This window comes from Ursus arctos, unplaced genomic scaffold (genome assembly GCF_023065955.2).
Source record: "Ursus arctos isolate Adak ecotype North America unplaced genomic scaffold, UrsArc2.0 scaffold_2, whole genome shotgun sequence".
Taxonomy (NCBI): domain Eukaryota; kingdom Metazoa; phylum Chordata; class Mammalia; order Carnivora; family Ursidae; genus Ursus; species Ursus arctos.
Genome location: NW_026622874.1, coordinates 82,839,120 through 82,863,481, shown reverse-complemented (window position 1 = coordinate 82,863,481; position 24,362 = coordinate 82,839,120). Strand labels below are relative to the sequence as shown.

At 46.2% G+C, this 24,362-nt stretch overlaps 2 protein-coding genes across 2 annotated transcripts in view; one reads left to right on the top strand and one right to left on the bottom strand.

The window, feature by feature from the left end:
* Nucleotides 1-11,254, top strand: part of USP31 (ubiquitin specific peptidase 31) — a 198,584-nt gene extending 187,330 nt beyond the window's left edge. The window contains exons 19-25 of the mRNA XM_057315734.1: nt 72-1,322; nt 2,176-2,316; nt 2,889-3,010; nt 3,256-3,406; nt 3,523-3,813; nt 5,656-5,727; nt 9,806-11,254. The gene's annotated coding sequence lies outside the window, so the exon portion shown is untranslated. The remainder of the gene's footprint in view (nt 1-71; nt 1,323-2,175; nt 2,317-2,888; nt 3,011-3,255; nt 3,407-3,522; nt 3,814-5,655; nt 5,728-9,805) is intronic.
* Nucleotides 129-24,362, bottom strand: part of HS3ST2 (heparan sulfate-glucosamine 3-sulfotransferase 2) — an 85,400-nt gene continuing 61,166 nt past the window's right edge. Inside the window, exon 2 of the mRNA XM_026515599.4 lies at nt 129-1,517. Within this exon, the coding sequence (XP_026371384.2) occupies nt 899-1,517 (619 nt within the window). The 3' untranslated portion in view covers nt 129-898. The remainder of the gene's footprint in view (nt 1,518-24,362) is intronic.

Here is a 24,362-nt window from a genome sequence, read left to right as displayed (position 1 = left end):
CCTCAGTGCCCTCCGGGACCACGCGCACCCCTCCCAGACCACCCTCAGCACTACGCCCCCATCTTGCACAGGTGGAGCCGGGTGAATGAGCTGTGCTGCAGGCCTGGCTAACAGAGAAGAGCCCAGCATTAAGGACACGAGAGAGCCATATTTATTTCACATGGACAAGCATGATTCTTTCGCATGCTGAACATGAAAGCTCGCGTGAGGAAAGTACCCGTAACAGCAGAATTAATGTGCTTTTGTCCATGGGGGGGGTGGTGGTCACCAAGCGGTTTTCAAAGACAGTTTACCCTTCAAGCAGAGTTGGGACCACAAGCTTTGAGATCCCTGGTTTATTTCATCATTAAAGGGTCTGTCTCCTAGGAGTGGCCAGGGGTGCTTTCAGCTCTGCAATGTCTCAATGAGCTGCTAAGGTCAGGAGGAAGAGGATGGTCTCCTGTCCCACCACCCAGGGCGGCTAGGGAGAGTGAAGCTCAGAGGGGAGGTACATGCCACTAGGAATCAGCAAGTCCACTCCGGGGTGGACAGTGACAGGGACAGACTGCTGTGCTCATAGCAACAGAACCATCACCACTTATAATATGTAGCATAATCAGAAGATCCGCTCTTCATAGAGCAATTTCCCAAGGCCTCTGATGGGCTAAAGGGAAATGATTCAGAATTGACTGGACATACCAGAAGCAGGTCAACTTTGCCTAGACAGACTGGGGATAGCTAGTGGCAGGGACTCCCTGGTCTTGTGGCCTTAGCTGGGCTTTCCAGTTCCAGGATGATGGAACCTGAGATGGGAAAGGGGGCTGGAGCCTGGGTTTGGTTTGCTGGGGGGAAAGGATCATAGGCTCTAGGGGCAAACCTCATGAAGAGACAAGCAGAAGAGCCCTTGCATCTCGGTGGCTCACTCCCACCTGAAGTCCTGTCCAACCGTTTCATAAAATTTAATATTATAAGGTCTATAAAATTCCCGGAGCTGGTCTATCACTTCCGGATCAATCTGTACATGAGTTCTGCCTTTCGATTTGCCCAGGCACCGAGGCAGGAGGCTCGATTCTGTTTTTCTCAAGCAAGGGAATCCTTTGGTCTTGTTGAAGTAGAAGTGCTTGTCCGTGATGAACCTCTTGATGCCCAGGAAGTCCTGGACCCGGCCCATCTCGCCCGCCGGGTCGGTGATGAGCCGCTCACCGCTGACGAAGTGGATCTGAGCCAGCGGGAAGTACTGTAGCCAGCTCTCCAGGTGCAGTGCGTACATGCCGATGCGGATGGCGTTCCATGACACGTCCACCTGGCCCAGTGTGCGGTTGCGGAAGGACAGGCCCTCGAAGGTAGGGATGTCCGGCTTCTTAGAGAGTGTCTGCGTGTAATCCGAGATGGCGCGCGTCACCGGGTTCCGCACGACCACGATCAGCTTGGTGTCCCGGGACATGTTGAAGATGCGCCGAGGGGCCTCCTGAGTGACAAAATAGCTGGGCGTCTTCTCCAGTGTGATCTGGCTCTCCAGAGTCCGGGGCATCAGGCTCCTGTGGGGCAGAAGCAGCACATCGTCAGACAGGGTCCCCTGGTGAAGGGGAGCAGGGAGATCATTTCTCTACACCCAGCTCGTGAGGTGGGCCCCCCCTTTCTCCTCGGTGACATCTGAGCTCCACCTGCATTCACTGGGGAAGAAACCCGCCTTAAGGACGAGTCTTCCAGCAAGCGTGACACTTAAAATGCTGTGTTGTCGACTATAATCACTACACTGCATTAGATCTCCAGTGAGGAACCCACTTCAACTCAGGCTAGTTGTTTAAAAAAATCTAACAGGTTTGCTAAGAGAGGAAACAACCTAAATGTTCATCAGTATGGCTTCAACGATGGGTTAGCCAATTAACAGGGATAGGCATATCTGTTGTGCATAAAAAGGGATTGATTTCCAAGATGCAGCGTGTTCACCTCAGCAAGGACACACGGTAGATAAAGATGGCTGCTTCTGGGGAGGGGTCTTGAGGTGGGGGCAGAGTGAGAAGGCCAGGGATAACAGAGAATTACTTTTATTGTATAACCTTTTATGCTGCTTAAAATTTTTAATATATTTGTTGATTACATATTCAAAAAATACTAAAGGAAGGCACTGAACATTCCTCTGGCAAAAGAAATTTCTCCAAACGTATTAAGAAAATCTTTTTTTTTTGGGGGGAGGCTTATTTTGTAGGAATAGCAAGTGTTTTAGAAACGAGTTCTGATGACTTTTTCTGCTGGAACTCATCTGAAATACATCCTTGGTATAAGCCTGAAGTAGCCTGGAACTCCAGGCCGGTCAGCACCTCAGCCGGAAGCCAGGTAACGCAACCTCTTGCTCCCTTACTTTTTAATTTCCCGGTTCTGCTTTAGACTTTAAGGGACGATGGTGGGAAGCTCTGAAGTCTTCCTTCCCCGATGCGTCGCCTTCAGGCCTTGATGGAGGGGAACAGTCCTTGGCTCCCACTCGCTACTTCTCTCTGAAGGTCATGTTTTGCACTTTAGATCACCCTAGGAATTTTAAAAAATGCAGCTGTCCAGGGTCTATCCTAGACCAACTGATTATGGGTTGGGTACTTTTTTAAAAAGCTCCTCAGATGGTCCCAATGTGGAGGCAGAGTTGAGAACCCCACTAGATCATCGTTTCCCCCTGTGACTCACCTACCCCCCAAGCATTCACCTTCACCGTCCTCTGAAGCATACACTTCCGGCTCCTGGTCGTCGTCTTCCCAGTTCCCATCATCCACTCCATCCAATAACCCAGCTTCACCGCTCTTCAGCCACAATCTCCACTTTCCCTTTCCTTTAAGCAACTCTTCTCATGTCCATACCTTGGGTCCTGTCATTGGAATTGCCCTAATTCTGAAATGGTTCCCTCTGAAATTCCACTTTAGGACTGTGGTGCAGGTTGAATGGAGACCCTCTGAAAGATATGTCCACTCAGAACCTGTGAATGTGACCTTACTTGGAAAAAGGGTCTTCGCAGATCTGGTTGAGGATCTCACGCTGAATCCAGGTGGGCCCTAATCCAACGAGCAGTAGCCTTACGAGGGATAAGCAGGGGAGAAAAGAGACGGCGGCGATGTGACGATGAAGGCAGAGCGTGGGGTGATCGATGTACCAGTGAGAAATGCCAAGGACTGTGGGCCACCACCAGAGGCTCGTGCTTCCAGCCACCCAGGTTGTGGTCATTTGTTAGGGCGACCCCAGGAAACGAATACAGACTATAACCTTATTTCTTTCCATCTTGATTTAACACAGTCTCAAACTCCTTATACCTGATCTTCAAATCCTCCATGAATCCCTTGACTTCACGTTCCTCTGTGCCTGCTCTGGACCCACGCATACCCACCGCAGCAGCGCCAGGTCATAGCCCTGAGCATCCTCCTCCGCATCCATGTCCTTGCACTAGGTGAGCTCCCCTCCTCTCCCTGGACTGAGACAGCAGCATCCTGCATATACTTGTTAATTCTGTTTCAGTGGAACTCTCAAACACTGCAAAGTAATTGTTTGTATTTGTCTTTCCAGAACCCCCTCTGGTTCTTCCTAAGAAGTGCTCCACAGTATCACCAGGAGCCCCCAATTCTACTCCTGTTCCTCCCCCTCCACACACATCAGCTCCTTCCCCTCCTCCACCTTCGGACTGTTCTCTGCAGCCCCTCCCACTGCTCTCAGAGGACAAGGCAGGCTCACCTGTCCACCTGTGCTCTCAGATCCCTTCTCCTGGTGCCTCCCCCAGAACCTGCAAACCCACTGTGTACCTCACGGACAGAGACAACTGCTATTCTGCTTCCAGCTCCAGATCTAGAATGGACACTTGTGAGTTGAAAGTTTAATATTCATTAATACTGAGTAGGGCAATTATTTTTAAAAAATAGGATATCATTATTAGCAATCACAAGTGCACATGAATAGAATTCCTTGGCTGGATTTTCTTAGAAATGTGGCTATATTATATTCTGACTCTGGCACACCCTGTAATTAGGCACTGGCCTTAAGGACAAGAGCAGATGACATTACATAGATGTGATGGTGTGCTGCAAGTTAAGGACTTTCCAAATTCCACGGGGGTGATTGATACAAAGGTTTTCTCCAACACAGAAGGCTGACTTGACAAGCTACTAAACAGATTTCTTTGCAATACCCTTTAACACACTAACAAATACCCAAGAGAGAAATTTGTGGGTACAGCATTCCCAAGCTTATTTGACTAAGAAGAGATCCTTTTGCCAGGAGCAACAATGAACATCTCTCTGTTACCAGTTCGGAAAATTCTACCAATTCCAGTGATCTCTGGAGTACCGCATCAGGCCCTCAGCTGTGCACTAAAGGGAAGTCCCGCCCTTCCCATTCGTGGCATCTCAGCTGCAAAACCGAGTTACAGATACTAAGGAGACTCACACACCAGACTGCAAACAACATCACACAAGCGTCATCATGCCATGAGTCAAATAGCTCCTGTGCCCGGCGCATTTTCTCCGTCCCTTCCATATTTCTCCTCAGGTCATCAGGAGAGAGTACCGGAGGCCTGTGACGGTCAGGTGCAAGGAGACTCTGTGCACAGGCAGGTGCCTTAGACTTTTTTGGGGGGCCTTAGACTTTTCCTCGAGGCTCATTTTCCCTCTTCACGGCATTGTTTACATTTTGCTTACCTGTTTTCAGCTGCTAATAGCTGAACTTTTCTCTCTCTCAGCTCTGGCCTCCTTTCTTTACTATGTAGCTCTGCAAAAATTACTGGAAGAACTGTCTGACACCCCCAGTCTGGACTCACTCACCTCCCATCTGTGATTGTAACCTGCTCGGCAGCAATTTTCCCTACATCTGGCCACAGCCCCCAGATTTCTCTTCGAGGAACTCCCACTCCCACTTTGGATAAAATCCTGGCAGGCCAAGGGGGTGGGTGCGTGACTGAAGTTAAGACGGTCAGTGCCAATTGTGTCATAAAGACTGGAAACTGTTGGACTGAATCTTCCTCACCAGCCTCTCCTACCAAATCCCTTTGGCTGTCTTCATTCTCAACCTTTCTTTCTTTTAAAAGATTTATTTATTTTGAGAGAGAAAGACTACAAGCAGGGGGAGGGGCAGAGGGAGAGGATCTCAAGCAGATTCCACAGATCGCAGAACCCAACGCGGGCTCGATCTCCCAACCCTGAGACCCTAACCTGAGCCGAAACCAAGAGGTGCCCTCGTTCTTGTCCTCTCTGAGACCTGGTTCTTCTACATTCCTCTGTGTTCTGTGAGTCCCCACATGTCCTTCCAATAAAGTACTACTAGTTCAAGTTAGTGAGCATTGGTTTCTGTGGCTTACACCCCAAGAATCCAAATCTTATCTTTTTACACACTGGCTTCCTCCCTGCTGAATATCCGCTCGCCCCACTGGATTACAAACTCCATGAGGGCAGGGAGCCATTTTGGATCTTCCCAATGGTCTGTGCCCCACTTCCCCCCATTCCACTGATCTCCCCGGATGACCTCACTCCTTCCCCAGCCTTTAACCACCACGGAGGAGCTGCGGACTCGCAAGTCTGTAACTGCAGATCCAACACACCCCTGCTCTAGGCTGGAATGCCCAACTGTCTGTGGACCGGACACCGCACCTCGACAGCTGAACTCCCCATTTCCCCCCCCAAACTCACTTCTCTCTTTTGCCTGTCCTTGCAGCTGACATCAACATGGATCCACTCACAAAGCAGAAAACCCTCAGGGTCATTCCTGACTCCTTCTCTCATTCCGGTAAGTTCTCAAGGAGCCCCCTCCTCTCCCAGCGTGCTTGCATAGCCCCCGGCTTGTCATCTAGTTCTTCCTGACCTCCACGCTTCCACTCTCCCCTCCCTCTGTCCGTTCTGCATCCTGCGTCTGCCAGGGAAATCTTTCTAAAGCACATGCAATCTTGTCAACCATCAACTATTCTTTTGAATATTCCTTGACTCGGTACTCAAGGCCACTGCCTTGCCTTTCCAGAATTAATCTCTTGCCACTTCCTGGCAACCCAATGCTCGTGTCATGCTGAATACAAAATCCACTCCCCAAACACATCCTGCTCTGTCAGGTGTTCTGTAACTTGCTGAGTTTTTTGTTTTTGTTAAGACTCTGGATCATCTTTCTTATCTCTCTCACCCTGGAGAACACTGACTCATCTTTCCAAGCCCAAACCAAAGTCACATCATCTGTGAACCCTTTCTTATCATTTCAAGGCACGCGGTGCATCCAGCTACCAGCACCCTCACCCCACCGCGCAGAGCCCCTCAGATACGTGTTCACGCACATCAGCACATGGTCAGCCACTCGGGCAGCTTTCTCATTCGTATTTGCCTTCCTAGCACAACACCCAGTATACCACAGGTGCTCAATACATGGATCAAAGATCCAGTGTCAAAGGCAGGTGCCTACTCACAGGTCATCTCGGGTCCTCAGAAGTTACGAGTGTTCGTTCAGGAAGCCCAGCCTTTTCTTGGCATCCTGGCCTCGGGCAGAGGAAGGTTTCAGCAGACAGTCCTGGGTGGGGGCGGGACATGGTGCCATTTTTAAGATTTTTATCACGGCCACAGGTACTGAGGCTCAGATGGGGGAGGTCCAAGCTTGGCTTCGACCAAACCTCCACATATAAGAAGGTAAAATGAGGTGTAAGAAGGAACCCATCTTGTGCCCTGTTTTGCCGACTGCAAACACACTCCCTTGCCCGAAGCTCCCGCGGTGTTGAGGGAGAGCAGGGCTGTGGTGGGTCCGCAGTGTCACGGGGGTGGTGGGGGGGTAAAGTCATGCTGCCCACTGAGACCACCTGCAGAGCTTCTGGAGATATTTAAATGGCCAGGCCCTACATCAGACTATTTAAATCAAAAACTCTGAAAGTGGGGCCTGGACCTCTGCAATTGTGAAGCTCCCCAGTTGATCCCAGTGCACCCCAGGGCCAAGAGCCACTACTGCAGACTGCGTGTCCCTTCGGCCACTTAGCCTTTAATACAGTTGTTCAGGAGCATCAGCTGGGGCGCACCTTAGAGGAAAAGAATCCAGGCCCCTCCCCTGGACACTGTGACTCTGTGGGTTTGGAGTGCAGGAATCTACTTTTGTAACAAGCTCCCCCGTGATTCTTACCATCAGAAAAGCTTGGGAAGAGCCGCCTTAATCAAATGTACCCTCACCAGTAACGTGCTCACGCTCACTCCTACCTAATATAGATTGATTCGTGTGTTCACGTCTCTGCCCATCCCCACCTCCAGCCTCAGACCGTGAGTCCCAAGAGAACAGGGGCGGTGTCTGTCTCGCTCACTAGTCTCAGCACCAAGGAGGAGACTGGCACTTAGTAGGGGAGCAGGCAATATCTGCTGAAGGGAAAAACGAAGTCAGGGCTTTCATCTGGGAAGAATGAGGAAGAAGCAATTTGTGTCACTGGAGACGTGTGTCTCTTCCGTGCCACAGAAGTCTGTACTCTTACCTTCTTCCTGAGGGAAGAATCACAGACTTCCTGAGGACCCTACCAAAAAAAAGGGGAAAAAAAAATCCAAACACTCTCTTGCCAGCCCGAGGCTCTCCGGAAAGGATGTTGTTTAAGCTGCCCGGTGGGGCAGAGGCCGCTCCCGGGGCCCCGCTGTCCACACCAGGGACATCCCCTGCATGTCAGGACACGGGAGCCTGTCTGAGCTGCTCCTGGTTATGACCGGTAAGCCTCTCTGGAAGGTTTCATTTTCTACGAAATCTATACACTGCATGTATATGTTCTGGAAGGCCTGGCTGCCTGGGGGACTCTGGTGATTTATTAGCTCCTAACTGGGCAACTAGGCTCCTTGAAAATCATTGCGGTCTCCAGAGGGATAATTAAGAGCAGAAGAGGAGGAAAAAAGCTTTATTGCAAGAAACTGGTTCTTACAACGAAGGCCGCTCACCCTCTGCATGCCGAGCCAAGCGCAGGCCCAGCCCCTGTGGCCGTTTAGCCTCATCTGGTTGAGAGGAGAAGTGAGGACCCCTTCCTTCCTGGTCCACAGCCCCGAATCCTTATACTTATGGGACCCAGGAGCAAAACATGAAGTCCCAGCTTGAACTCCACCAGCAATCCCTCACTGCTCGCAGGATAAAGGCCTTAATGGGACTTACGTGGCTCTTCTTAATCTGGCCCATGGCCACCCCGGCTTCTGGTCAGACTAGACAATTCAGGGTTTTCCCCACAAGACTATATTTCATGCTAAGGGTTAACTTCTCACGTGTTATGAAGCCCTCGGTAGCCTGTCAGAACTTCAGCTCTTAGCTCATCATCACCTCCACCAAGGAGCCTTCCCCGCTCCTTTCTTTCCCCCTTCCCCGAGGAAGATGTAGGCATTTGCTACCCTTGTGATTCCATGGTGCCCACTGCAGACAGAGCCCCCATTTTACACATCATCTGTGTCTTATCAGCGCCCTAGAGTGTAAGGTCACGGAAGGCAGGGATCACGGCTGTCACATCTCTACATCAACAACGCTTGGCCTATGCCTGGTAGGCACTTATGTATTCATTCATTAAACAAACATCCACGAAGCACCTACTGTATCCCAGGGATACAAAAACAGGCAGGTGTAACCTCTGTCCTCAAGGAGTTAACAGCCTTGTGGAAACAGTGGTGGTGGTGGTGGGTGTCCTCATTTCCCAGAGTGAGGGCCAGCACCTGAACCTGGCCTCCCACAAGGGCGGGGGGCTTCTTCCCTCTGGCCAGAGGGGCTAGGCCTGAACCCAGTTTCCCCCATAGGTCATCAAGGTGCCGGGCAGCTGGCTTTCCCAGATAACTCCTGTGCCCAGCCTGCCTGGTGTCCCAGTAGTGTGATGGTCCCCTAGGTGGCAGGGCTGCTCTCACCCCGCCCTAGAAGACGGGAAACTGCTGGAGGTGTGGGGGCAGAGTCCCTTCCCTGGAGCATACACCCAGTCTGTCCAGGCCCTGGCAGGTCCCTTGGGGCGAGGTCAGAAAACAGTTAATCCCATGCCTGCCTCTTCTACTGAGACCCCTGGTGCACAAGTTTACCCAGTACAGCCTGTTTCTCTTCCATACCTCGTGCACTATGGAATTTGTCCCGGGTCCTGCTGTGTGACAGAGACCAGAAAAGGATGTTTGGAGGCAGTGGACTGCTCTAGGGGCTGGTTGTGAGTATGGCATCTGGAATCAAAGAGACCCTTGCGAACCACAGAAATGGGCACACCGCTTATTTCCCTGAGCGTAATGTGCCCCACGTTCATCCACACTGTCACAAGGGGCAGGATTTCAGTCTTTTTTTTACGGCCGAGAGAAATAAGCCCGATACAGAAAGACAGATACTATACGATTTAGAAGTCGAACTTAGAGAACCAGAGCGTAGAATGGTGGTTGCCAGGGGTGGGAGGGAGGGGGCAATGGGGAGATGTTAGTGAAAGGGTACAAACTTCCAGTTCGAAGATGAATAAGTCCCGGGGATCTAATTACAGCATGGTGACTCTAGTTAACAATACTCCATTGTATACTTGAAATTGGCTAAGAGAATAGATCTTAAGTCTCAGCGCACGCACACACACCGTAACTATATGAGGTGATGGATATGTTAATTAACTTGATTGTGGTAATCGTTTCACGATGTATACATATATGAAATCATCTCGTTCTACATCTTTTTTTTAAAGAAAGCAACAAACGTGAAGCATGTACCGGCCATACACATGGTCTGCTAAGGGCTGAATGTTTATATCCTCCTTCAAATTCATACTTTGAAGCCCTACCCGCCACCCCCCGCCATGTAACCATCTTTGGAGGCAGGGCTGTGGGAGGTAATGAGGTCATGAGAGTCAAGTCCTCATAGATGGGCTTAATGCTGTTATAAGGACGAGACAAGAGAGATGATCTCCCCCCCACCCCCAATCATGGGAAGATCCCGCAAGAAGGCAGCCGTCTGCAAACCAGGAACAGAGCTCTCAACCTGAGGAACATCGGCAACCTGATGTTGGGACTTCCAGCCTCCAGAACAGAGAGAAGTAAATGCCTGTTGTTAAAGCCCCCCCACCCCTCCGTGGCAGTGATGTGACAGCATCCGGAGCCAATAGCAACGCGGTCCCCAATGCCCTGGGCATGAGCTAGTGCCCGCACGGTTCTCAGCTCTGAGAACCACCCCCCTCGGTCTCCACATGAACTCCAGGTGGCCGCCACCCTCACTGATTCCTGCTTGCGGGCGGAGGAAATTGGGGCACTGAGAACGCACGTCATCGCCAAAGCAACCGCAAGTCGCAGAATCTGGATTCAAGTGTGACTCTAGCACTAGAAGAAAACGTGAGAATGTAAAATTAATCTTGGCACGAGGACAGCCTTTCTAAGCATGAGACAAAAATCATGAAGGAAGAAACTGAAAACTTAGACTCTGAAAAATGGAAGTCTCCGGGATGGAAAAAAGAAAAAAAACACCATAAATAGAATAGAGGGAAAATGACCCCTTGGAAACGTATTTGCGGCATGTGAGCCTGAGAAACAAAGGGATGACTTGTTTCAGAGTTCCTGCACATCAGTAAGACAAAGAGAACCAGCGGGTAGAAGGCAGGCACACAGACCATGAGAAGAGTGAATAGGAAAAGAGTTTGGATTAAAATAAGTACATGAGAAAGATACTCCATCTCTCACAAAGTTAAAGAAATGCAAATTAAAACTATAATGAGATAATATCCACCTTGAACACTGGAAAAATATATTTTATAAAAATGCTAACAGTTCTTGCTGGCCAGTGTGTTGAACGAAGCACTCTCCGGCATCGGTAGGGGTGTCAACGGGGCGCAGCAGGATGGCAAGGAGAGAGTACCTCCCCAGATGGAAAAGGCACCCTTTAATCCAGCAATTCTATCTGGAAATTTATTTGTCCAGGCGGGTGAACACCTGTGTGCGTGGGTGTCTGTTGCAGCATCCGGGGCAGAGATGGGGAGGCCCGACCAGACGTCCGCTCCTCCCTCCAGAGTACAGCTGTTTCTAGAGGGAAGGTGTCCAGCCAACAGCTACACTTCCCAGCACCCAGTCCGCGTGAGGCGCGGTGCCTGGTGCTTGCCACGGACTGGACCGGGAGTAGAAGCTTGGTGTTAACCTCAGCCAAGGTGCTCACATAATAGGGGTGTCCTCCTCACGGTCACTTCTGTCCACTGGCTGAATGCAGGGAACTCTGGAGGGCCCAGAAGGGTAGAATGAGACTTGATTTCTACCTTTCCCTTCCTGCACTCAGTGGATTTTTCTTTGCCATAACTATGTATTCTTTGTAGTTTAAAAAAACTAGCTAATAAAAAAAGTGATGTTAAAAAGTCTCCATTGAGAACTGTTTCAGAAGAAGATGGCCTGTCTGGAAGCAGTTTCGTGGAGTGAGGGGGAGGAAGCGTGTTTGGAGGAGCCGAGGTGTGGGTGGGAAGCAAGGCACTGGGAGGCCCAGAATGTTCAGCTCCCCTCTCAAGCAGCTTGGCTCAGAAAGGAGGGAGGGTGACTGTGGGTGTTGGATGAATGGGTTTTGCTGCTACATGTACAGCTCGGTAAGTTTCCAGGCAACTGGACCTCAATCTCTCAGGCACCATCTGTGGCTAGTGTGGCCTGAGCGTGGGGACACTATCAGGGCGCTTTCTGGGAGTAACTCCGGATTCCTTCTTTCTCAGTCTGGGCTTAGCTCCTTCCCCACACTGAAGCCTACCCTCCCTTTTCCCTGGGAGTAGCCCCCTAAATCAGTGCTTTTCACACTTTAATGTGCATCTGAACCTCCTGGGGGAGGTGGTCTTGCTGGAATGCGGATTCTGACTGGTAAGTCTAGGGAGGGGGCCTGAGACTCTGCGTTTCTGACCAGCTCTGCAGCAAGGCTGACCTGCTGGTGCACGGACCACCGTTTGAGTAGCAAGGTCTTACAGGAGTCCTGGTGATACTCGCACAAGCAGCATACTCAGCGAACGTTCACTGCATTTAGTGGAATTAGCTATTTCTTCTTCTTTGTATTTATTTAGTTTTTATCAAGATGTAATGAACATATAACATTTGTTTCAAGTGTGCAACGTGATTCGCTATGTGTACATATCGCAAAATGATCACAAGAAGTCTAGTTAACATCCATCACTACACAGTGACATTTTTTTTCTCCTGATGAGAACTTCTAAGATCTAGTCTCTTAGCAACTTTCAAATATACCATATGATTAACTGTAGTCACCATGCTGTAGAGTTCAAGTCTTTGATTTTTTAAAAAGCTAACTGTCCGTCCCTTCACCCTCTCCTGCCACAGTCCTATATACCTCCCCCAAGTTCTTGAAATAAAGCTCGGTGGCTCCACTTGCTCTCCTCACATGCATCCCCAACTTGTCCCATCTGCCACCCACCCCGTCACCCTGTGAAGCAGCGCTTGCTGAGGACACCCCCAAACAGCAATCCCAGTTCTGTCCTGGTCTTGTCACACTTCCCCATGGCATCAGACGCGCCCACTCCCTACTTCGTGAGAAATGTGTTTTTTCTTGGCTTTGGGAACATCTTTTGGTCGTCTTCTCCATACATATTTAAGTGATTTTCCCTCCACTTACCGTTTCCCTCCTCATGTCTCATTCAATGACCCCCACTATCCCCCAGTTGCCCCAGCAGCTCCCACACCTAATCCATAAGCAATCCAACTGGTAACCTCCCACACTGTCTCTTCTGACGGCGGGCACGGCTTCCTCATCCATGGTCAGAGCTGCAGGGAGCAGCTCTGCACCTTTCTCGAGGGAGGCACCGGCTTCTAGTATCCGTTCCGAGCCAGCTTGCTCTCGTGTGACCCTCCCCAGGGACACCAGCATCCAGGAAGCCAGACAGCACCTGGGGGCCACCAAGTGGGACCACGGCTACCAGTGATGATACCAAGTGGCAGCTTAGATCTTCACCCCCTCAGAGTCTCCCAAAGACAATCTCTGTGAAAGGAGATAGAGGAAGGGCAGGTAGGGGGAGGCCAGAGCACCCCTGAAGGGCAAGTGAAGCCGGCAGACGGGCTCCTCTACAAATGCCCGACTGCCAACACAAGGGGGCCTCGGCAAAGGGGGCAATTCCATTCCTCTGACCAAGCCACTCTCCCACTCTGCACGACGACTAGTTCAGACCTTTTCCACCAACTGCCAATGATCAAAGCCTGCTCTTTCCTGCCCCTTTCGGCTGCTGAGCTCACATCATACTCCAGAGAGAACTAAAGAAGCCATTCGGATACAATGTCCTCACTGTCCTGCTGCCAAACACGTAAGGTTTTCCACAATGACCAACCCCAGGCTGAGGCTGGAGGTGTCAGCCCAGTGGCCTTCTGAAGTCAGTGTCCCCATCTCCATCTCCCAGTGTTCCCCGCCTGCAGTGTCCATAGAAGCTGTACCCTCCACCTGTGCCCAGATCCATTCTAAGGACCTGTCAGGCCCTCCTGAAGGAGTTCCAAATGCTCCCCAGGCATCTGCAAACTCCCCAGCCCATGATCGGGTGAGTCAGTGAGTTTATGTTATTTTTTAAACACCAAGCTTTACAATCTCACTCTCTGGAGTCCCTGGGGCTACTAAGTTTTGCAGGGAGGAGCTGCAAGGCTGCCCCATTTCCTGCAGCATCACAGTGCCCCCTAGTGGGAGGTGACTCAACTGCAGCTGTTGAAGTCACCCCCCACCCCCAACCCCACCACCCTTCTCCCCTCCCATGCAGGGAGGAATTAGCCCAGGACAGGGAGTCCTTTCCATCTTGTCTTCTGCACATGCAAGTGTTCCAGAACACAGTGAGCTCCATGGTTGCAAAGGGTTAGCAGAGGCTGGCTTTCTGATCAGGGAGCAAGGAAAGCCATGGACAGGGCTGCTGGGAAGACCGCTGCTCACACACACATCATCCAGGCCTCTGCTGTGCCCAACGCCACATGTATGATTATTGAGTCAATAATACTTCTGCAGGGTCCAAGGCCTGCCCAAACTGTACAAACCTGGATTCTTGTCCAGGCTATGGTGTAGACAGTCCAGCTCTGCATTTCAGATCAGGAAAGTGTTCAGGATGCCCCTGCATGATGAGCTAGCAGATGCTCTTGAATCCCCAGTCCTACCTTTTCCTGTCTCCAGGCCTTTGCTCTTCTTCCTACCTGGGACACTTTTCCTGGTCCTCCCATGGCTCAGTCCTTTTCTCTTCTGGTCTCTGTTTACCTGTCACCACTCTTGGATATCACTCTCTACACCCCATGGTTTATTTCCTGCAAAGCTCTAAGCAGGATCTGTCGTCATCTTGCTTATCTGGTTGTGTATCTAATGCCTTTCTCCCCAGTCTGCAAACCCCATCAGGAAAGGATGGTGTCGTCCCTGCTGACTGTGGTATCTTTGGTCCTTGTCCCTGTGCCATCCTGTTACAGGCAGCCAAAAACCAATGACTCAAGCTGGCTTGAATGGAGGACATGGGAAGGAATCAGCGCCCAGACTGAGAAGACCGCGCTCCCTGAGGAAACCCAGAAGGCCAAGCTTGTCTATAGAAAGGGCTTCCCCAAGTGCAGTCAGTGCTCATCCACCGCGTGCGAGCGATTCGTGGACGGAGCTTACATCAGCTAGTCATGTGTTTACTTTAATGTACTTTAGAAAACTGGAACTAGGACATCACCTTCATTTCACAGATTTCACTGCTGAGGGTTGGGTTTAACTACACGGTGAACGCAGAAAATGTGAACTGATCTAAAGACGGACATTAAGTAATAGTAAACATGGCACATGAATCTGGCAGAAAGGAGATCCTTTGATGACTGAAGCCTGGGACCTCTGGCTCTGCTAAAGCAATGCTGGCAGGCCTGAAGTGATGTGGACCTACACTCATTCAACAAACAATGATTAAGTGCCTACTGTTTGCTAGCCATTGTGCCAGGTGCTGAGGCATGGCTCTAAATAAAACAGAGGTAGCGTGAAGCCTCTGGTCTGGTGGAAGAGATGACAAATAAATGTAGAATTACAATGTGGGGTGAAGGAGAAAAGGAGAGCAAGCAGAACAAGGGAACTGAGTGGCCAGAGAAACCCTGGAGGGGACATTTGAGCAGAAGGACAAGAGGTGAGCATAGGCTTGGGTGAGAAGACCAAGGAAGACAGAAGACAACAGGATAAGAAAAAACTAGGCATGGATGAGGTAAGATGGTACTGCAGAGAAGCTAAAAATGTATCCACAAATGACACTGGTAGCAGGAAAGAACAGAACTAATGACAGAAAATTAAAATCAGAACACACTTGAGTCTGATCTTGGGCTTCTCAAGGAACGGTCCACAAGATTGAACTGATGAGGGAGGAGGCAACATGGAAGACAGAATTGTCACAGGCAATGCACGGTCTGCAATGTTATTGAAGAGGAAATCTGAAACAAACTGGACAGGGTGATAGGCCAAGATTTCATTAAAGAGATATTTATGAAGATAAAAGATGGCTGTGTGGGCAGATCAAAGGCCAGCTTAGTCTTAACGAAATAAAACCCACATCCAGAAACGTATCTATCCATCCATCCATCCCACCCACCCACCCGCCCATCCATGCGCCATCATCTATCTATACAGGCCCACATCAGGACAAGCAATTATACAAAGAGTGCAAAAGTTTTTTTTAAAGTATTATAGGTACCCAAAAGGGATAAAGCAAACAAAATGGGTTTTCTACAAATTCAAGCCAGACAAGGACTTTGCAGCAGCATCTAATGCTAGAAAAACACAGATTATTATCTATAGAGTTTTGCAGAAAAAAACCTTGTGACTTTCAGTACTTAGCCAATTTGCTTGTGAAGGCAAAAAAAAAAAAAAAAAAAAAAAAAAGCATTACAAGAAGTGCAACAGCTTTAAAAGCATTCCACCTCTCTCCCCAAAAAGTTCCTTGAAAATGAAAGCAATGACCTCCGTGATGGTGAGAAAGAATTCAAGAACGGGGAAGTTGTGCATAAAAGGGCAAGGATTGGGATCAAACAAGCGGGAAGTCCAGATAGCTAACAAATTCTGCTTCTAATATCATGATTTTCCTTTAAGAAATTAATCAATAAAGTTAAAAATTAGTTAATTTGATAAATCAAACCCAACATCCCAGATTAAATTATCAAAGAAGTTGGTGACAGAGGAAGAAGGGGAGGGTGGCAGAGTGTGAAAGTATATGAGGCACTTTCCCAAAGGGCACTGCCTACTCATTTGCTCTATTGGAGCAGAGTGTAACGAACAATTAAAAACAGGACATGTATCTTCCAAAACACTGGAAAATAAAGCAGCAAAGAAAATGCAGCTCATATAACAAAGGAGATGGGAAAGGAAAGCCAGGGGAAAAATAACCAAAATTGTAGAGCAAGATGACAGAAGGGTACGAGTAGGAATGACTGTGGTAATATTAAAAATTACTGAAAATAAGCTAAACACCCTAATTTTTTAAAATGACAATAAAGATTTCTCATTCTAAAATAAAACCTAGTCATTTTTATGTTTACAAGACCACCCCAGGACACAAGGACAGAAACATTTTATATGAAAATGGAGAGGTTCAGATACATCAGGAAAATGCCAGTCTAAAGAGAGCTGGAATCATGATATTAATACCAGAAAAAGTAGAATCCAAGGCAAAGGCATTAAATGAAACAAAGTGGGTCATTTAATATCAATAAAGGGCCCAAGTCACAGAATTTCCATCTAACATGGTGGATCAAACACAGTACTTATCCCCACTCCCTCTCGGGTAACCACTACATTGATAATGAATGAACAAAAAATATAAAGTCAACATATTAAGAGAAAGGGTGAGGAGCTGGTTGCAGACAATGAAGAGAGACATATTTTTGGAAGAAGGGAGGCTGATGTGTGAGGGGTATTGGAAGAGAGAGCCAGAACAAGTGGCTGTGGGTGGGGGTGGCGGCTACTAATGAGAAGAAAGTGGATTCTTGCTACAGAATTTTCTGGAATTGGAGGCACCAGGGAGCCCGGTGGGGTGAGAGGCACAGGAGAACATACAGTCAGTGTCTGAGATCTCTAGAAGCAGCAGCTACATTGCAGAGGTTGCCCCCAACCCTACAGCCCAACCCAGACCCCTGCCCTGCTCCTGTTAGGGCAGAGGAGGGGAGATTATGCTTTTGGAGCTGCTGAGCCAGGCAGCCCCCAGACACCCACATGGTGGAGTGGGCCGAGACACCTGCCAGAATGCCGGCAGGCAGGCCCACCTACCCCAGGCTGACAAGCAGAAGCTCCCTGACCAGTCAAGATTTCAAGTAGTTACCTACCAAAGCATAATTTATTAAAAGAAAAGCTGTCACGTCCCATTGAGATCCATTATCATTACATCTAATATGAAATCATAATTCAGCTCAGAAATAGGTCAGAAGGAAAAAAATGATCATCTCAACAGATTCCGGAAAGGCACTTAGTAAATTCAACATCCATTACTAATCAAGAAAAAAATAATCTTAAGAAACCAGGAAGGCTGCCTCTTTAACATGAAAAAAAGAACATCGGTCTCAAACCCACAGGCACCGGCATACTGAAGGATGAAATAATACCAACAGCTACCATGTGTTGAGAGCCACGGGGACGGATAAGGCTCGAAGTACTTTCACATGTATTATCTCATTTAAACCTCATCTCAGTATCACCAGGTAGGTATTTGTATTAGCCTGATTATTCACGTAAAGAAACTTGTCACAGAGAAGTAACCTGCCCAAAGACCCAAGGTACTGATTGGTGAAGCCTGGCTATAAACCCAAGCCTTTTGACTCTAGTGACTATTTGCTGGTAACCCACAGGCTCCGAGTCTCATTAAAGTTAGGCAAGACAAAGATGCCTGCTAACACAATTAATATTTAATACTGTTCTATAATTTACAGACAGTTCAATTAAAACTTTAATAAATGGAGAGATGGGAAGTCATAACATTAGAAAGACATCCATTCTTCTCAAATTAATCTATAAATCAAATGTAATAGCAATCTAAATCCCAAGAGGACTTAAAAAATTGAATTTGACATTACAATTACAAAGTTTCTTTTGGATGAATAAATTAAAGATAAGAGCTAATGGATCGTGCTGGAAGGAAGAATCATGGGCGGGGAACTACAGTGTCACACAATATATATTATAAAGCTGTAGTAATTAAAACAGTGTGGTTCTGGCTTGGGAATAGGCAAATGGAGGAGCAGAATCCGAAGTCAGAAATAAGCACAACTACATAAAAGGCACATGGTAAAGGTGGCATTAATTTAAGTCAGCTGGGAAATTATGGCGCATTGGGACTTTGTTGGGGGCAATTAGCAAATTGAGAAAAAAAATAGAATCAAGTTTCCTCATTCACACCTACACCAATGTGAATTCAAAATGAAGTAATTCAAAGTGAAAAAGAAAACAGTGGAGTAAGGGATTAAAATATCAGTAAATACGTATATATTCTTGAGAACTGGGAAGGTTTTATACTCATAATACCAAAGGAAGAAAGCAAAGAAAAAGACTTTAATATAACCACATAAAAATTTCAAAGTTTTGGGAGACCAAAAAAAAAAAAAAATCACCATAAGGGGAAATAAAATGCAAAGGAAAAACTGTGCTCTGTATATAAGAGATAAATATTTAATATCTGTAATAAATAGTTTTACAAATCAGTAAGGAAAATACCCCACCAGAAAACTGAGGAAAAAACACAATTCCTAAAAGAAGATATACAATGGGAAAAACATTAAAATTCATCAAGTATCAAAGAAACACAAATTAAATCCAAAGAAGACAGCATTTTGACCTATCACAAAATTGAGAATTATTTAGTGTTACCCATGGTGCACAGAAACCTGCTAGGTTTTGAAAATAAGCTTACATTTTATGGAAAGCACTCTTTAGAATTTATCATGTTGAAATGTGAAGATATTTGCAGGCAGATATGTATTTTAAGGATGCACAACATTCATTTAAAGTGGTAAAAATTAATACTAGAAACAACCTAAATGTATATGCATTTAATGAAATGCAATGCTGTGATTATAAATAATGTTTCAGAAAGTAAGACATGGAGAACACACAGGTTTTAAACTGGTAGATAAAAAAAAGTCAGAAAGCACTACATACACATGACTGCTGGTCTCTGTGTGTGCAAGTGTGTGTACTTGGATGTCAAAAGGAAGGTCAGAGCTACCCCATGATATTCTGGTATCCTCTGTCTCCTAACTGTATGTAAAAATAGATGACCTGCTGCTGTTCGTGGTGACTTTTCCTGAAAGCTGTGTAGAACAGCCTGATCTTTGCTTGATATTCATACGAAACCCTTCCCTACTTTTAAATAGGAAAATCCAGTATAGAGAAATAGTCCATTTTAGCCAAATAACTTGTAACAGCAACCTCAAAAAGAAAATAAGGTGTAGATGCATAGAATATACTGGATGATACAGAGGACTATCAGGGTGGGCCTCCAGGAAGGAAAATTGGAGGGCTAAGAGCTGGGAGGAAACTCATTTTCCATGATATATCCTTTTTGTATCCTTTGACTTTTTTTTCTTTTTTTTTTTTGGTCAAATGCATCCCCCCTCCCCTTTTTTCAGAGGAGCAGGTGTGAGCAGGAGGGGGAAAGGGATAGAGAGAGCATCCTCAGTAGGCTCCGTGCCCAGTTTGAGCCCAATGAGGGGCTCGATCCCACGACCCTGAAATCAAGATCTGAGGGGAAATCAAGAGTCTGACGCTTAATCGACTGAGCCACCCAGGCACCCCCTGAATGTTTTTTTTTTTTTTTTCTTTCCCAAATGAAGAGTACAGAAGAGGAAAAATACAGGCTTTGTAGCCAGGCATGTCTAAGTTTGAATCCGTTTTGCCACTCACTCATGTGCAGCCTCGGGCAAGTCACTAACCTCTCTCTGAGCCTCAATTTCCCCATTAAACGGAGGAGAAAATAGAAGTTAGTCTGCAGGATTGTGGGAAGGACTGATGATGTGTGGAAATTTCCTAGTGTGTTGGCTGGTGCATAGTAGGAGCTTGTTAGCTGTGGTTACTATGATTAATCTTGTAGCTGCCTGAGACTGTAGGGAGAGCCAGAGCAGAATCTAATTATCCATGTTGGAACAAAGCCAGGATACCTGAGTCTTGCAAAACATGCTGCTGAATGTTCAATCAAGATATGTAAGTACACACAGCCGCAGAACATGCCCAGTTCTTTCCCCCAGGGCTCGGGAAGTAAAATGCATCTTACCATGGCACATCTGCTCGTTTTTTAAAATTCCACAACTAATTAACCAGAATCCTCATCAGCAATCTCCTTGTGGATTAACTAAACATGTCAGCAAACCCTGGCCCTTTTCTGTTAAACACCAGCGATTTCTTCTACCCACTAGCGCCTCCAGCAAGATGCTGAATGCCTGGGGAGTTGAACAGAAAACAAAATCCAACTTTTACTTAACCTACTGGAAGGAATTTCTCATGCCACAGGTCAGTGTGATAGCTTTTGAAAATTAGGAAGGCACACTAAGTTAGCGGTTAAACCCCACAGGCTCTGGAGTCTGACATGACTTCTAATTGATCACTCCTTAACCAAGAAGTCACTGGTAAGCCTCTGTAAGCCTCATTCTTCTCATCTGTGAAATGGGGCCAATTATGGTGCTTACCTCATAGGATTACTCTAAAAGTTAGGGGTAAAGATAGCTAAGAATTAAATGTATACCATTACATCAGTGGTACTCGGCAAGGCCTCAAAAAAAAAGTTAACAAAACAGACAGACATATGTGCTTTTGCATAAGAAGATCCGAAGGGAGGATAATGTCCCCATGAGTGCAATGGAGAGAAGGATGTAGGATATATGTAGCTGCACTCTCTTTAAGGAACCCTGTAAACGACCAGAAAAAACAGTTGCAAAGAACAACCACGTTGTCCTCTGTGCTAAGCTTATAAATGATTTGCTTATTCAGTATCTCCAAGACAAAAAAATGAGGAAAACTGTTTAAAGGTATGATTCCATTATAATCAAAGCCACTTCCTGAAATTAATGTAACATTTTGTGTCCACTACAACAAAAAACAAAAACAAACATTTCAGTGGTTTCAAGGGATTAAAAAAAATATGGCAAAGCTCCTTTAAGAAGAAAATCCCTTTAGAAAACCCCCAAAGTCTGGTTATTATTGTGATTATCTAATGGGATGGCTCATATATCAACATTATTCAAGGGATGGGTTGTCATATAAGTGTGATTATTATTTAACTCTACACACTTATTAGAAAAGTAATTTTCTGATTAGTAAGGAGGTCAAAGGAAAGATGTCAGAAGCTTTTCTTTTCCCTTTCTGATTGTACAAGATTGTCTTGAGGGAGACATGGGTTTTTCCTTATAATACCAAGATTCTTGAAATGGAAGAAGGTAGCCACCATTTAACTGCTACACCTTCAAATCAAACCTAAAAATAGTCATTGCTCCAAAGGCAGTTCTTTGGTCTATTTTATTTTTAAAGAACTATTTTTGTCAAAAGTCCATTATTTTCTAACCGAGAGCCTTTCCCCTAAGGTTAGGAACAAGACAAGAATGTCCACTCTCACTAGTTCTACTCAGCCTAGTACTGGAAGTCCTAGCCACAGCAATCAGACAACAAAAAGAAATAAAAGGTATCCAAATTGGTAAGGCAGAAGTAAAACTTCTATTTGCAGATGACATGATACTCTACATAGAAAACCCAGAAGACTCCACCAAAAAACTGCTAGAGCTGATAAACGAATTCAGTAAAGTCACAGAATACAAAATCAATCTACAGAGATCTGTTGCACTGTACACCAATACTGAAGCAGGAGAAAGGGAAATTAATCCCATTTGCAATTGCACTAAAAATAATAATATACCTATGAATAAACCTACCCAAAGAGGTGAAAGACCTGTATTCTGAAAACTATAAAACACCGATGAAAGAAATTAAAGAGGACACAAAAGAAATTAAAAGACATTCCACGCTCATGGATAGGAAGAACAAGTATTGTTAAAATGTCTATACTACCCAAAGCAATCTACACAGTAAATGCAATCCCTATCAATATACCAACAGCACTTTTCATAGAACTAGAACAATCCTAAAATTTGTATGGAACCAGAAAAGACCCCAAATAGCTAAAGTCATCTTGAAAAAGCAAAGCAAAGCTGGAGACATCACAATTCTGGACTTCAAGTTATATTACAAATCCACAGTAATCAAAACAGTATGGTACTGGCACAAAAAAAGACACGAAGATCAATAGAACAGAAAACCCACAGATAAATCCACAATTATATGGGCAATTAATCTTCAACAAAGCAGGAAAGAATATGCAATGGAAAAAGACAATCTCTTCAACAAATGCTGTTGGGAAAACTGGACAGCTACATGTAGAAGAATGAAACTTTCTTACTGACCACTTTTTTACACCATACACAAAAATAAACTGAAAACAGATTAAAGACCTAAATGTGAGACATGAAACCATAAAAATCCTAGAAGAGAGCAAAGGCAGTAGTTTCTCTGACATTGGCTGCAGCAACATTTTTCTAGGTATGTCTCCTGAGGCAAAGGGAAATAAAAGCAAAAATAAACTGTTGGGATTATATCAAAATAAAAAGCGTCTGTACAGCAAAGGTAACAGTCGACAAAACTAAAAAGCAACCTACTGAATGGGAGAAGATATTTGCAAATGACATAACCAATAAAGAGTTAGTATCCAAAATATATAAAGAAATGATACAGGGGCATCTGGGTGGCTCTCGATTTCAGCTCAGATCTTGATCTCAGGGTTGTGAGATGGAGCCCCATGTCGGGCTCCACACTGGGCATGGAGTCTGCTTAAGATTCTCTCTCTCCCTCTCCCTCTGCCCCGCCCCCCCATATTAAAAAAGAAAAAGAAAATGACACAATTCAACACCCAAAAACAATCCAATTAAAAATGGGCAGAAGATGGGGCACTTGGGTAGTTCAGTTGGTTAAAGCGGCTACCTTTGGCTCAGATCATGATCCCAAGGTCCTGGGATACAGCCCTGCATTGGGCTCCCTGCTCAATGGGGAGCCTGCTTCTCCTTCTCCCTCTGCCATTCCTCCTACTTGTGCTCTCTGGCTCTGTCAAATAAATTTAAAAAATCTTAAAAAAAATTAAATAAAAATGGGCAAAAGACATGAACATTTCTTCAAAGAAGACATATAGATGGCCAACAGACACATGAAAAGATGCTCGTCATCCCTTATCATCACGGAAATGCAAATCAAAACCACAATGAGATATCACCTCATACCTGTCAGAGTGACTAGAATCAAAAATTCAAGAAACAGGAAGTGTTGGTGAGGATGTGGAGAAAAAATAACTCTCCTGCACTATTGGTGGGAATGCAAACTGGTGTAGCCACTAGGGAAGACAGTGTGGAGGTGCCTCAAAAAGTTAAAAATGGAACTACCATCCTATCTAGCATTTGCACTCCTGGGTACCTCCCCCCCCCCAAATACAAAAACACAACTCGAAGGGACACATGCACCCCTATGTTTATAGCAGCATTATTTCCAATAGCCGTATTATGGAACCAGCCCAAGTGTCAATCAGCAGACGAGTGGATAAAGAAGATGCACTACAGATATACAACAGAATATCAGTCTGCCATAAAGAAGAAAATATTGCCATTTGCAGGACCTAACGCATGGATGGAGCTAGAGTATAATGCTAAGTGAAATCAGTCAGAGAAAGACAAATATCATGATTTCACTCACACATGGAATTTAATTAAACAAATGAGCAAAGGAAAAAGAGAGACAAACCAAGAAACAGACTTCCCCCCACACCCCCAAGAAGCAGACTCTTAACCACAGAGAACAAACTGATGGTGGCCAGAGGGGCGGTGGGGGGCGGGGGGAGATGGGTGAAACAGATGAGGGGGATTAAGGAGAGGTCTTGCTGAGATGAGCACTGGATGATGTACGCAAGTGCTGAATCACTATACTGTACTCCGGAAACTTAACATAACACGGTATGTGAACTACACTGGAATTAAAAATAAAAACTTAATTTTTAAAAAGTCCATTATTTCCCAGGAAAAGGTTGTAGGCAATTCCCAAATCCCAGGTCTTAACCTCACCTCCTTAGTTGTGGTGGTAAAAACAAAAACCAAAAAACAAAACAAAAACCAAAAAACCTGTTGAATGTGTAAAGCATGACCCCAAGGAGAATGTTTCAGTGTAGTAAACATTCGGGCCTGGACGGTCCAGTGTCTCCCACTTCAAGGTCGAGGCACAAGGAGCAAGTCACAACAGCTCTCAGACTCAGTCTCCACACACAGGAAATGGAGAAAGTAGTGTATTTCTGAGATGCACAGTGTTATGTGTCAGTTTGCCTGGGGTGCAGGAGGCCCAACTAGCTGGTTAGACAGTATTTCTGGGGGTGTCCGTGAGGGTGCTTCTGGAGGAGATTAGCGTTTGAATACAGAGTAAATCCTGAGTAAAGAGATCTGCATCCTCTG